Source organism: Castor canadensis, chromosome 10, assembly GCF_047511655.1.
Source record: "Castor canadensis chromosome 10, mCasCan1.hap1v2, whole genome shotgun sequence".
NCBI lineage: Eukaryota > Metazoa > Chordata > Mammalia > Rodentia > Castoridae > Castor > Castor canadensis.
The window spans coordinates 110,902,968-110,917,023 of record NC_133395.1 but is presented as its reverse complement, the minus strand read 5'-3'; the positions used below and the strand labels follow the sequence as shown (position 1 = coordinate 110,917,023).

The following is a 14,056-nucleotide window of genomic DNA, read 5'->3' as shown; positions in this document are numbered from 1 at the left end:
GAAAACATTTGATTAAACTATATTTTTACATGATTCAGATTTTTCCTCTTTAACCATAATTCAACAACAGTGGCAGAAGACCTCCCAGGGAAAGACCTATGAAGCAGCAGATTAAAGAGGAGATGATACACTTGAACCATGGCTTTGTGGATGCACTGTCAAAACTAACATTAATCTCAGTGTGACAATGAAATTCAAATCAAAATTTAAAAATTTCATATTGGCTTGCAAAAGGTGTTAAGTTCAAACTCTGGCAGAACTGAAGTACACTGTAACACATCTGAGTGTTTTCTAAGATGACCAAGACTATGAATTACAGAGAAAAAATTATCAACATGCATGCTGGGTATGGGTGGCTCATGTCTATAATTCCAGCTACTCAGGAGGCAGCGATCAGGAGGATCACAGCTCGAAGCCAGCCTCAGGCAAATAGTTCGTGACCTATCTCCAAAATAACACATCACAAAGCAAAGGGCTGGGGAGTGGCTCACGTGATAAGAGTGACTGCCTAGCAAGTGTGAGGCCCCGAGTTCAAATCCTAGTGCCACCAAAAACATGCTTCATGCTATTATTTTAATTACTGACATTTCATTAGCCAAACCCCACTTTTAATTTCTATACCTTAAAAATAAGTTTTTTGCTTTCTTGAAAGACCTTTTGTAACTTTTTTTTTTTTTAAATGGTGTTGCTGGGGTTTGAACTTGGGGCCTTGTACATGACAGGCAGGTGCTCTACCACTTAAGCCACATCCCCAGACCTGAAAGACCTTCTGTGAGTCTACCTATAAAAGGATCATTATGACTGTGAACCTCTAGGAAACCAAAAGTAAGGTGATTTAACCACACAGCAAAATTATCTCAGAAAGCTTCAAAGATCTGCTAGGCTTTTATTCCTTCACAATGTGGAGCATCATGTATGTTAGTGGTGATACAAGGTTTTTATCCGTATACTTAACCATTGTAGCAAGCCCAGTGAAGTGCCGTATATCCATGATTGTCTGTTATGGCTGGATTTGCATCCAAAGATGCTGCTGACTGCAAAAGGGCTCCAAGAACACCAATGTGTCCACAGGCAGCTGACAAGTGTATAGGTGTCCGACCCCTACTATCCCGTAGTAAGCACTTAGCACCATGCTGAAGTAATGCATCTACACATTCTTCATGGCCTGTAACTGCCTGAAAGAAAAATAATTTGAATGTAGTCAAATAAATTATGCTGGATGCTATGTCCCAACTTTAGTTAATTTAAAGATTTCAAAGTCAATACACCCCTATCTTTCTCCCACTTAAGGCCATTTATCATTTTCTTAAGTAATTCAGTATTTTTTTTTAAAGTAGTTTCAAAATTCAGTTAAAGCAGCAACTTTTGCCAAAATACAATATGGAAAAAAAGAATAGAGATATTTGTAATTCAATGAAAATATTTTTAAAGATTAAAATAGGATAATGGGAAAAAGTCAAACTGATATTACTTCTACTTGAGATTTTAGGGATTTAAGACAGTGTTTCAACATTATTGTTCCTTGGATTAAGTTATGCATTGCAACTATTCAAAACCACCATTCAAAAACCAAGACACTGAAAAAAAGTATAGTAAAGATTATTTGGTAGGAATTTAATGAAGAAAAATAAAGTTTAGTTAAGCAATGAGATCATAAAAGTGCCTTGAAAATAAACAAGGTATTCTGGCTTACCCCTCTATGCAATGCTGTCCTCCCCCATTTATCTTTGGCATCTACATTGGCTCCTTTGTTCAGTAGTGAGTAGACACAATCCGTGTGCCCATTGAGAACAGACAGCATAAGAGGTGTCCTGAACAACAACAGGAGTAGGCTTAGTGATATCACTTAAAAGACTGTACTCTATAAATGGCAAACAATGTATTTGGAAAACAAGCCTCTTTGTGACATATTGTTTCTTTAAATTAAAAAATTATATTTGATGTTATTCAGATACATGCTATGACACATTTACTAAAATAGGGCCAGCATATAGATTATCAAATACCTTTTTTTTTTTTTTTAAAGTGTGGAGACAATGAACCTTTATTTTAAAGCCATACTACTAGGAAAATACATCACAGCAAACAGACAGGCTATATTATCATTTCAAGTAATAAGTTGGCAAAAAGACAACATGGTCCTTACCCAAAAGATAAGGTACCCTGAAGGGGCAGGAACACTGCTTGTTGCAAATACCCCAGACAAAAATGGCATTTGGTAATGTGTATGTGTTCTTGCCCACCTTCCTTGCTTTTTGACCTTCCTATTCCCAGAAGATTGTCTCAATAAGGCTCTGTTAATTCAGGGGCTAGCTAAATAAACAATGCTGGGTTTAGTCTTTTATCTCATCACTGTTTTATGAAATTCAGCGTTTTGCAAGTCCAGTACTTCACAACTCTCTCAACTAGCCAACAGTTCCTATTTAGTGTTTATCACCAGATGCTGGTATGACATGATCAAACCTCCATGCCATTTAAGGCAAGACTGTCCTATTGCTCTGCTGCAGAAAGCCTCAAAACCCATAAACCAGTGAAGGAAGCTCTGCTTTCAACACTCAAGAGTGACACTGACTCTCCAGGAATTTCAAGAAATGCACATCCACATCTTGATGGCCAGAAACGGATGTACAGAAGAACCTTTCAAAATTCTTGTCCAACTAAACTACTCTCTCCCAACTCATACCTTAAATCCACTCTACGCTGCTGTATGCAAAACAAAACCAAGCAAAATAAAAATCCAGAAACCTGGGATGGTAGATTGGCTCAAGCAGTAAGAGTGCTTGCCTAGCAAGCATGAGGCCCTGAGTTCAAACCCCAATAACACGCCCCCCCCCCAAAAAAAACCCAGAAACCTTCTTTCCTTTCTAAATTAGTGATCTACTGGGTTTTGTTTTATAACTTACAAAAATACTTTCGGCAAACAGGAGGTTGGCAACAAATAAGACACACCTCTCCTCAACCTTCACCAGATCACAGGCAGGTTGGAGGAACTTGCCAGCCTGTTGGTACCTGTGTACTAAGAAGAATCTAGTACCTTGGAGATCTGTGGCTTTGTACATGGGAGATCTCAACTGCTAGGAAAAGCACTCGCCACATGGGAATTTATGCTCCAAAACACGCCCCCTGCCCACATGCTATCTTTCACCCAAATTTTAGCACCTTTTTTCCACTTCACTTTCTAGGATGGAAACATAAAAGAGCTATTGTCCAGAAACAAGTGAAATATACCTTAAACATGTTGTCATCCTTAATTTCTTCATAAACTTTGCTTAAAAGACTAAAATTCCCATTCCTCTTTAAGTACATTTCTGCCCTGAGCTCAATGGTCACAGGAAAAGACTTTTCTACGATGGCCTGTGTCCAGACTCATTTGAAACCATGTCTGTCCTTCCAGACATGTGGGGTGGAAGGGTGGGGACCAAAACTCCCCTGGCCACTCTCTCTCTCTCACTCTCTCTCCCTCTCTCTCTCTCTCTCGCTCTCTCTCTCCTAGGCACAGAGACAGACCAACAACCCATGGATTAGGACAGATTATTTCCCAATGGATGAGAGAGACTCTTTCATCTTCTTAGTCATAGTCGGGATGAGGTGCATGTGCTCATCCACACACTTGGTCACACAACTGTCCAGCTGCTGCTTCACCTGAAGCGCCTTGTTCCCTGCATCCACTGAATCTTTGGCTTTGTCATTGCAATGAAAGGTGCACCGGGCTAGGCGGTCCTGGAACCTTTCCAACTCACTGGTCACCAAGGCCTGGGCTTAGGCTAGAGGCGCATGGCAGCGCTCAATGCACTGGTGCACCTGCTGCATGGATGCCTGGCTGTCTTCACAGTAATTGGCACTGCACCGGAACATGAGGCCCTGCATCTTTCGGATGTTCTCTTTCTCCACGCTCTTCACCATGGCGTCCACCGCCTCCTGCACCCGGAGCTGCTGCAGCTCCGCCATGGCAAACCCGCGCTGCGCCGCACCGCGCCGCGCCGGCGCCCACATGGACTCCTCAAATATCTTAAAAGTAACTAAAAGCCAGGTGTAGTGGTACATGTCTGTAATCCAGAGCGAAGGAAGGAGGATTGTAGATTCTAGCCTGGCCAGGGTTATACAATGAAATCCTGTCTCAAAAATTAACAACAGAAGATTTAAGAATTATTGAAACTTACTGTCCACTTCCATCTTGAATATCTACTGCATTCTGTGGCTCTGCATTTCCTATTAATAACCGCAAGCATTCTGAATGACCATTTGTTGCTGTAAAGTAAAATTTAAAACTGTCAGTAGTTACATATAATAAAGTAGAAAATGTCCATCTTAGAGGCAATCTCCAGAATATAATTTTGAAGTAATTTGACTGAATTCATTATTTCACTGAATCAAACACGCAAGAAGGAAAACTCCATGTATTAAGTAAGATTCTACTGGGTTTGTTGTTTAAGCTGAATATACAAATTCCTCAGGGTAAATTACAGCAGGAAGGCTGCCTATCCAGCACCCATCCCTCGCCATCACAACCCCATTCTCCTTTGACACTGGTCAGTTACAAGGCCAGCACAGGTCCAGCTCTGACTACTGAGATGTGGACAAGTCCAGAGGGCTTTGGGAAATACTCAACCCTGCTTATTGAAAAGTCCTAAATCTATCTGATTTTGGATGTGATCCTGTAACGCAGCAGCAATCATCCTGTGACATGTAAAGGCAAGAGAGTTACAATCTAGTTAAGCTCTGATATCACTGTGGAATCAGCCAACCCTGGAACTGCATTTGCTTCCTGTCACTTAAGAAACTTTCAGTTGGAAACTAGATCCATGTATATCACCCTATACCAAGATTAACTCAAAATGGATCAAGGATCTTAATATCAGACCACAAACTCTTAAGTTGATACAGGAAAGAGTAGGAACTACTCTGGAGTTAGTAGGTATAGGTAAGAACTTTCTCAATGAAACCCCAGCAGCACAGCAACTAAGAGATAGCAAAGATAAATGGGACTTCATAAAACTAAAAAGCTTCTGCTCATCAAAAGAAATGGTCTCTAAACTGAAGAGAACACCCACAGAGTGGGAGAAAATATTTGCCAACTATACATCAGACAAAGGACTGATAACCAGAATATATAGGGAATTTAAAAAACTAAATTCTCCCAAAACTAATGAACCAATAAAGAAATGGGCAAGTGAACTAAACAGAACTTTCTCAAAAGAAGAAATTCAAATGGCCAAAAAACACATGAAAAAATGCTCACCATCTCTAGCAATAAAGGAAATGCAAATTAAAACCACGCTAAGATTCCACCTCACCCCTGTTAGAATAGCCATCATCAGCAACACCACCAACAACAGGTGTTGGCGTGGATGCGGGGAAAAAGGAACCCTCTTACACTGTTGGTGGGGATGTAGACTAGTACAACCACTCTGGAAAAAAATTTGGAGGCTACTTAAAAAGCTAGACATTGATCTACCATTTGATCCAGCAATACCACTCTTGGGGATATACCCAAAAGACTGTGACTCAGGTTACTCCAGAGGCACCTGCACACCCATGTTTATTGCGGCACTATTCACAATAGCCAAGTTATGGAAACAGCCAAGATGCCCCAGCACTGACGAATGGATTAAGAAAATGTGGTATCTATACACAATGGAATTTTATGCAGCCATGAAGAAGAACGAAATGTTATCATTCGCTGGTAAATGGATGGAATTGGAGAACATCATTCTGAGTGAGGTTAGCCTGGCCCAAAAGACCAAAAATCGTTATGTTCTCCCTCATATGTGGACATTAGATCAAGGGTAAACACAACAATGGGATTGGACTATGAGCACATGATAAAAGCGAGAGCACACAAGGGAGGGGTGAGGATAGGTAAGACACCTAAAAAACTAGCTAGCATTTGTTGCCCTTAACGCAGAGAAACTAAAGCAGATACCTTAAAAGCAACTGAGGCCAATAGGAAAAGTGGAACAGGTACTAGAGAAAAGGTTAGATCAAAAAGAATTAACCTAGAAGGTAACACCCACGCACAGGAAATCAATGTGAGTCAATGCCCTGTATAGCTATCCTTATCTCAACCAGCAAAAACCCTTGTCCCTTCCTGTTATTGCTTATACTCTCTCTACAACAAAATTAGAAATAAGGGCAAAATAGTTTCTGCTGGGTATTGAGAGGGTGGGGGGGAGAGGGAGGGGGTGGGGTGGGTGGTAAGGGAGGGGGTGGGGGCAGGGGGGAGAAATGAACCAAGCCTTGTATGCACATATGAATAATAAAAGAAAAAAAATGTTATTACTATGGTGGTGGCCTTAAAAATGTATACACATGTAATTAAATGTAAAAATGATAAAATAAAATAAAAAAGAAAATATTAAAAAAAAAAAAAGAAACTTTCAGTTGGATACCTGGTTATTAATAGCTCAAAGAATTCCAAATGATGTACATACAATAAAAGAAACATGACACATATACATAAAGAATGCTTTTATCCGTACAAATATATAAAACAGGTAGAAGCAGCCAACCCAAATAGAAAGCTCTTAAAGTAAATCTGCAAAATTCAGGTCCTACCTATAAGGTTTAAGATTTAAAGAAATACATCAGCTACAAAATGATGTAGAAAGCAGTATCTTTCACCATTCCTGCTTTTTTGTTGTTTATTCCCCCTACCCCCTCCCTCTCCCTTACACCCACTCCCTCTCTCCCTCCCCCTACCCCCTCGCTTCCAGGCAGAAACTATTTCGCCCTTATCTCTAATTTTGTTGAAGAGAGAGTATAAGCAATAATAGGAAGGACCTATAGATAAGGATAGCTATACAGGGAGTTGACTCGCATTGCTTTCCTGCACATGTGTGTTATCTTCTAAATTAATTCTTCTCAAACTAACCTTTTCCCTAGTTCCTGGAACCCTTCTCCTATTGGCCTCTGTCGCTTTAAAGTATCTGCATTAGTTTCTCTGAGTTGAGGGCAACAAATGCTATCTAGTTTTTTGGGTGTCTTACCTATCCTCATATCTCCCATGTGTGCTCTCGCTTTATCATGTGATCAAAGTCCAATCCCCTTGCTATGTTTGCCCTTGATCTAATGTCTGCATATGAGGGAGAACATACGATTTTTGGTCTTTTGGGCCAGGCTAACCTCACTCACAATGATGTTCTCCAATTCCATCCATTTACCAGCGAATGATAACATTTCGTTCTTCTTCATGGCTGCATAAAATTCCACTGTGTATAAATACCACATTTTCTTAACCCATTAGTCAGAAGTGGGGCATCTTGGCTGTTTCCATAACTTGGCTGTTGTGAATAGTGCTGCAATAAACATGGGTGTGCAGGTGCCTCTGGAGTAACCTGAGTCACATTCTTTTGGGTATATCCCCAAGAGTGGTATTGCTGTATCATATGGTAGATCAATGTTTAGATTTTTTAAGGGGCCTCCAAATTTTTTTCCAGAGTGGTTGTACTAGTTTACATTCCCACCAGTACTGTAAGAGGGTTCCTTTTCCCCCCACATCCTCGCCAACACCTGTTGTTAGTGGTGTTGCTAATGATGGCTATTCTAACAGGGGTGAGGTGGAATCTTAGTGTGGTTTTAATTTGCATTTCCTTTATTGCTAGGGATGGTGAACATTTTTTCATGTTTTTTGGCCATTTGAATTTCTTCTTTTGAGAAAGTTCTGTTTAGTTCACTTGCCCATTTGTTTATTGGTTCATTAATTTTGGGAGAATTTAGTTTTTTGAGTTCCCTATATATTCTGGTTATTAGTCCTTTGTCTGATGTGTAGCTGGCAAATATTTTCTCTCACTCTGTGGGTGTTCTCTTCAGTTTAGAGTCCATTTCTTTTGTTGAGCAGAAGCCTTTTAGTTTTATGAAGTCCCATTTATCTATGCTATCTCTTAGTTGCTGAGCTGCTGGGGTTCCATTGAGAAAGTTCTTGCCTATACCTATTAGTTTCAAAGTATTTCCTGTTCTTTCCTGTATCAACTTTAGAGTTTGGGGTCTTATATTAAGATCCTTGATCCATTTAGAGTTAATATTGGTATAGGGTGATAAACATGGATCTAGTTTCAGTTTTTTTGCAGATTGCTAACCAGTTTTCCCAGCAGTTTTTGTTGAAGAGGCTGTCTTTTCTCCATTGTATACTTTTAGCCCCTTTGTCAAAGATAAGTTGGTTATAGTTGTGTGGCTTCATATCCGGGTCCTCTATTCTGTTCCACTGGTCTTCATGTCTGTTTTTGTGCCAGTACCATGCTGTTTTTATTGCTATTGCTTTGTAATATACTTTGAAGTCGGGTATTTTGATACCTCTAGCGTTGTTCTTTTTACTGAGTATTGCCTTGCCTATTCGTGGCCTCTTGTGTTTTCATATAAATTTAATAGTAGATTTTTCAATCTCTTCAATGAATGTCATTGGGATTTTGATGGGAATTGCATTAAACATGTAGATTATTTTTGGGAGTATAGACATTTTTACTATGTTGATTCTACCAATCCATGAGCATGGGAGATCTCTCCACTTTCTATAGTCTTCCTCAATCTCTTTCTTCAGAAGTTTATAGTTTTCCTTGTAGAGGTCAGTCACATCCTTTGTTAAGTTTACACCTAGGTATTTGATTTTCTTTTGAGGCTATTGTAAATGGAATTGTTTTCATATATTCTTTCTCAGTTGTTCATTATTAGTGTATAGAAATGCTGATGATTTTTCTATGTTGATTTTATATTCTGCTACCTTGCTATAGCTATTGATGGTGTCCTGGAGCTTCTGAGTAGAGTTTTTTGGGTCTTTAAGGTATAGGATCATGTCGTCTGCAAATAGGGATATTTTGACAGTTTCTTTACCTATTTGTATTCCTTCTATTCCTTTTTCTTGCCTAATTGCTCTGGCAAGGAATTCCAGTACTATGTTGAATAGGAGTGGAGATAGTGGGCATCCTTGTCTGGTTCCTGATTTTAGAGGGAATGGTTTCAGTTTTTCTCCATTAAGTATAATGCTGGCTGTAGGTTTGTCATATGTAACTTTTTAATGTTGAGGTACTTTCCTTCTAGTTCTAGTTTTCTTAGAGCTTTTATCATGAAATGGTGTTGGACCTTATCAAAGGCTTTTTCTGCATCTATTGAGATGATCAAGTGGTTTTTGTCTTTGCTTCTGTTAATGTGGTTTATTACGTTTACTGATTTTCATATGTTGAACCACCCCTGCATTCCTGGGATGAAGCCTACTTGGTTGTGGTGAATAATCTTTTTGATGTATTGTTGAATTCAGTTTGCCATTATTTTATTGAGGATTTTTGCATCAATGTTCATTAAGGAGATTGGCCTATAGTTCTCCTTTTTGGAGGTGTCTTTGCCTGGTTTTGGGATAAGTGTAATACTGGCTTCATAAAATGTGTTAGGCAGTTTTCCTTCCCTTTCTATTTCATGGATTGGTTTAAGGAGGGTTGGTATCAGTTCTTCTTTAAAGGTCTGATAGAATTCAGCAGAGAATCCATCAGGTTCTGGACTTTTCTTTTTAGGGAGACTCTTGATTGCTGCTTCAATTTCATTTTGTGTTTTACATCTATTCAGGTGATTAATGTCCTCTTGGTTCAGTTTTGGATGCTCATAAGTATCTAGAAATCTGTCCATTTCTTTAAGATTTTTGAATTTATTTGAATATAGGTTCTCGAAGTAGTCTCTGATGATTTCCTGGACTTCCATGGTGTTTGTTGTTATTTCCCCTTTTGCATTCCTGATTTTAATAATTTGGGTTTTTTCTCTCCTCATTTTAGTCAGGTTTGCCAGGGGTTTGTCGATCTTGTTTATTTTTTCAAAGAACCAGCTTTTTGTTTCATTAATTCTTTGTATGGTTTTTTTGGTTTGTATTTCATGGATTTCAGTTCTTATTATTTCTCTATTTGTTTTGGGATTTGCTTGTTCTTGTTTTTCTAGGAGTTTGAGATGTATCATTAGGTCATTGATTTGGGATCTTTCAGTCTTTTTAACACTCATAGCTATACACCTACCTCTCAGGACTGCCTTTGCTGTGTCTCATAGGTTCCGGTAGGTTGTGTTTTCATTTTCATTGACTTCCAGGAACTTTTTAATTTCCTCTTTTATTTCATCAATGACCCATTGTTCATTAAGCAATCAGTTATTCAGTTTCCAGCTGTTTGCATGTTTTTTCTCTTTATTTTTGTTGTTGAGTTCTAGTTTTATTGCATTGTGATCAGATGGAATGCATGGTATAGTTTCTATTTTCTTATATTTGCTGGGACTTGCTTTGTGCCCTGATATATGATCTATTTTGGTGAAGGTTCCATGGGCTGCTGAGAAGAATGTATATTGTATAGAAGTTGGATGAGATGTTGTGGATGTTGTGTAGACATCCAAGTAGGTCCATTTGATCTATTGTATATTTTAGATCTGGGATTTCTTTATTGATTTTTTTGTCTGGATGACCTATCTATTGATGATAGTGGGGTGTTAAAGTCTCCCACGACCACTGTGTTGACGTTAGTATATGCTTTTAGGTCTTTCAGGGTATGTTTGACATTGGGTGCATATAGGTTGATAATTATTATTTCCTTTTGGCCTATTTCCCCTTTTATTAGTATGGAATGTCCTTCTTTATCTCGTTTGATCAATGTAGGTTTGAAGTCTACTTTGTCAGAGATAAGTATTGCTACTCCTGCCTGTTTTGGGGGGCCATTAGCTTGATAAATCTTCTTCCAACCTTTCATCCTAAGCCTATGCTTATTTCTGTCGGTGAGATGGGTCTCCTGTAAGCAACAAATTGTTGGATCTTCCTTTTTAATCCAGTTTGTCAAATGGTGCCTTTTGATGGGGATATTAAGTCCATTAACATTAAGTATTAGTATTAATAGGTATGTGGTGATTCCTGTCATTTAGTTGTCTTAGTTGTTTGAAGGTTTGATTGTGTGTACCTAAATAGATGTTTCTCTCCACTTTTTTGCTTTTTCTTTTCCTGAAGTTTGGTACTGCCTGCCCTTTCATGGTTATGTTGGGTTTCACTTTCTGTGTGCAGAATCCCTTGAAGAATCTTTTGTAGTGGTGGCTTTGTGGTCATAATATTGTTTTAGTTTCTGCTTATCATCGAAGACTTTTATTGCTCCATCTATTTTGAATGATAGTTTTGCTGGGTAGAGTATCTATCCTAGGGTTGAAGTTACTTTCATTCATTGCCCGGAAGACCTCACCACAAGCTCTTCTTGCTTTTGATGCTTCTGTTGAGAAGTCTGCTATGATTTTGATGGGTTTACCTTTGTATGTTATTTGTTTTTTTCTCTCTTACAGCCTTAATATTCTTTCTCGAGTTTCTGTACTTGTTATTTTAATGATAATATGCTGTGGGGTAGTTCTATTTTGGTCAGGTCTGTTTGGTGTTCTGGAGGCATCTTGCACCTGTATAGGCATAGATTTCTCTAGATTTGGAAAATTTTCTGTAATTATTTTGAATATATTACGCATTCCCTTTGTTTGCACTCTTGAGTTGTTTAACTAATAGTTCTTCGGTTTTTCCTTTAATTACCATTTTGTCTTCAAGTTCTGAGATTTTGTCTTCTGCTTGTTCTATTCTGCTGGATTGGCCTTCCATTCTGTTTTGCATTTCTGTTTCGTTCTTTTTTCTGAGGTTTTCCATATCCTGAGTTGCTTCTTCTTTAATATTGTCTATTTTCATCCTGAGCTCATTTCTGTCTTTATTTATCTTGTTCTCTGTTTCACTTTGGTGTTTACACAGTGCTTCTATAGTTTCTTTTATGTGTTCTTGTGTTTTCTCAAATTCTCTGTTTTTGTTGTCTTGGAATTTTGTGTCCCCTGTACATTTTGGTTGACCATATTCAGTATCATCTCTATAAAATTCTCATTGATTACTTGCAGTATTTCTTCTTTCAAAGTGTTCTTGTGGGCTTCATTGGGTTCTTTGGCATAGTTTATCTTCATTTTGTTGGAGTCTGGATCTGAGTATCTGTTTTCTTCATTTCCTTCTGGTTCCTGTACTAATTTATTACTGGGGGGAAACTGGTTTCCCTCTTTTTTCTGTCTTCCCCGTCATTGCCCTTGCTATTGTTATTGTCCCTGTACTGTGTGTAATTCAGTATTGCCTAGCTTGTAATAATAACAATTTCACCATTCTTCTGAATCAAAAAAGATGTAAAAACAAGTGAAAGCAAGCTAGGTGTCTGATATTCTACAGTACTTTCCGACAGCTATATTAAATTACAACAGTTATGAAGATTTGTGGCTTAACAGAATTCCTGTCAGCCCTATTCAGTCAGTATACTGTACTCTGCCAGCATCTATCTTAGCTTAGTAATAAACAATAGTGTCATAATACTTAGGGAGGGTTGAAGGAGATTATATTTGACCCATGATTCTTGTTTTAAATCAAATCACTTATACTTACTGCAGAGTAGCTGCTGCTTAGTGTTTGTGTGATCTAAGTTCAATAACCAAAATCATAGAGAAAGGAGTTACAGGAGCTTATAGAAAAAGAAAACCAAACAACAACAACACATCCCCCCTCAGTGTTTTTTTTCATGACATATGAGTAATAAGATGCTCCCTAACAGATCTCTGAATCTGAAAGAGAGCTATAGAACCAAGGCTTGCATTTACCTGTAACTCTTTTCTATGGGTAGAACTTCTACTGGCCTATGTGGCATAGTGTCTTGGTTCAATACTTATCATTTGGGGATGTACACAGCTGGGTATTTTTGCATACACCTGTAATCCTAGCATTCAGGAGGGTGAGGCAGGAGAATCACAAGTTTGAAGCAATCCCATTTCCCCCCCAAAAAGAATGCAAAATTTAGAATAGTTCTACAAATAATCTGTGGTTACAATTTTTCTAATTATAGGTTGATATGTAACTTCATTCTTTTTTGTAATAGAAAGCAATAGCATTTTGACCTCTTATTCATACTACATGATAGTTTCCATACACACATTTAGTAAAGGGTTCAAGCTGTTACTAAAATATACTTTCTGAGCACTGCTCGAATATCTGACAGTTTTAAAAGGCTGCTCTTAGAGTAACATTAAGTGTTACTTGGAAGTCTTCTAAAATGTAAGTTTCCCCAAGGACTGCAAATAAAACTCAAGTCATGTACTTGAATGTGTTCTTAAGGATCAGTGTAGAAATATATACCAAGCGATGTAAATCTAAAAATGGGACTAAGAAAAATACTTGGTTAAGATATCTTCAATTGAATCAGTCTCTGTTACTTAAAATAAATACTGGCTGTGGTAATTGCCATACCATTACAGATCTTTGCACTGTTCATACATCTGTGATATCACAAAATTACAACATGGAATAGTTCTTTACATAAAGTAGATGTTCTACAAATTCTGTCTGATTAAATGTTTAATGCAGTATACTGGTAAAATAAGTAAAAATGATTACCATTCGTTAAATGAACGCATATACCAATCTAAAGTAACTTCCGTTAAAAAGACAAAAATACTGTACTGTTTTGTAGTAGTCTAAATTCTTTATTACATAAATCCACTTTCTCAGGAAGATGATTTTTAAAAAGTGAGGTCTTGATGTCAATTTTTCCCTGAGAATATAATCATTTCACCCCTTAAGAATTAAAAAGTTAAGGTAAGTGCCAGGAGTATTATATAACAGAAATTGAAAACAACATGAAATGGGAAGTGGAAAACAGATCAAGCATAATATTTGGCATACCTGCTGCATGTATAGGTGTCCTCTTCAAAATGTAATCTTTTACTAAGATTGAGGCTCCCTGATTAATGAGTACATCCACACATTCAACATGGCCCTTAAATGCTGCAAGATCTAAGGGTGTTCTCCCACTATTATTTCTCACATCAAGATCTAACAAAGACTGTACCAACACTTCCAGTGCTTGATGGTGACCATGATAGGCCTAGAAATAAAAAAATATATATACACACAATTTAAAAAATATACATTTAGACTGACTTCTGAAATTCTTTCATTCATTCTTTCCTTCCTTTCTCTCCTCTTCCCTACTTCCTTTTTTTTTCTGTGGTGCTGGGGTTGAACCTAGACCCTCACGACCAGACAAGTACAGTAACACTG

At 37.9% G+C, this 14,056-nt stretch overlaps 2 protein-coding genes across 7 annotated transcripts in view; both read right to left on the bottom strand.

Annotated features, from left to right (window-relative positions):
• The window catches only part of Ankrd28 (ankyrin repeat domain 28), a 156,371-nt gene that overhangs the window by 14,912 nt on the left and 127,403 nt on the right, over positions 1-14,056 (bottom strand). For all 6 annotated transcript variants that reach the window (XM_020176983.2, XM_074043859.1, XM_074043860.1 and 3 more), the window contains 4 exons: positions 13,679-13,880; positions 4,161-4,248; positions 1,694-1,811; positions 956-1,175 (listed from right to left, as the gene is read on the bottom strand). In XM_020176983.2, coding sequence (XP_020032572.1) covers positions 956-1,175; positions 1,694-1,811; positions 4,161-4,248; positions 13,679-13,880 — 628 coding nt within the window. The remainder of the gene's footprint in view (positions 1-955; positions 1,176-1,693; positions 1,812-4,160; positions 4,249-13,678; positions 13,881-14,056) is intronic.
• Positions 2,027-4,154, bottom strand: LOC109694813 (protein FAM136A). Its single transcript, XM_020176986.2, has one exon. It carries the CDS (start codon positions 4,042-4,044, stop codon positions 3,760-3,762), a length of 285 nt encoding a protein of 94 aa, XP_020032575.1. The 5' UTR covers positions 4,045-4,154; the 3' UTR covers positions 2,027-3,759.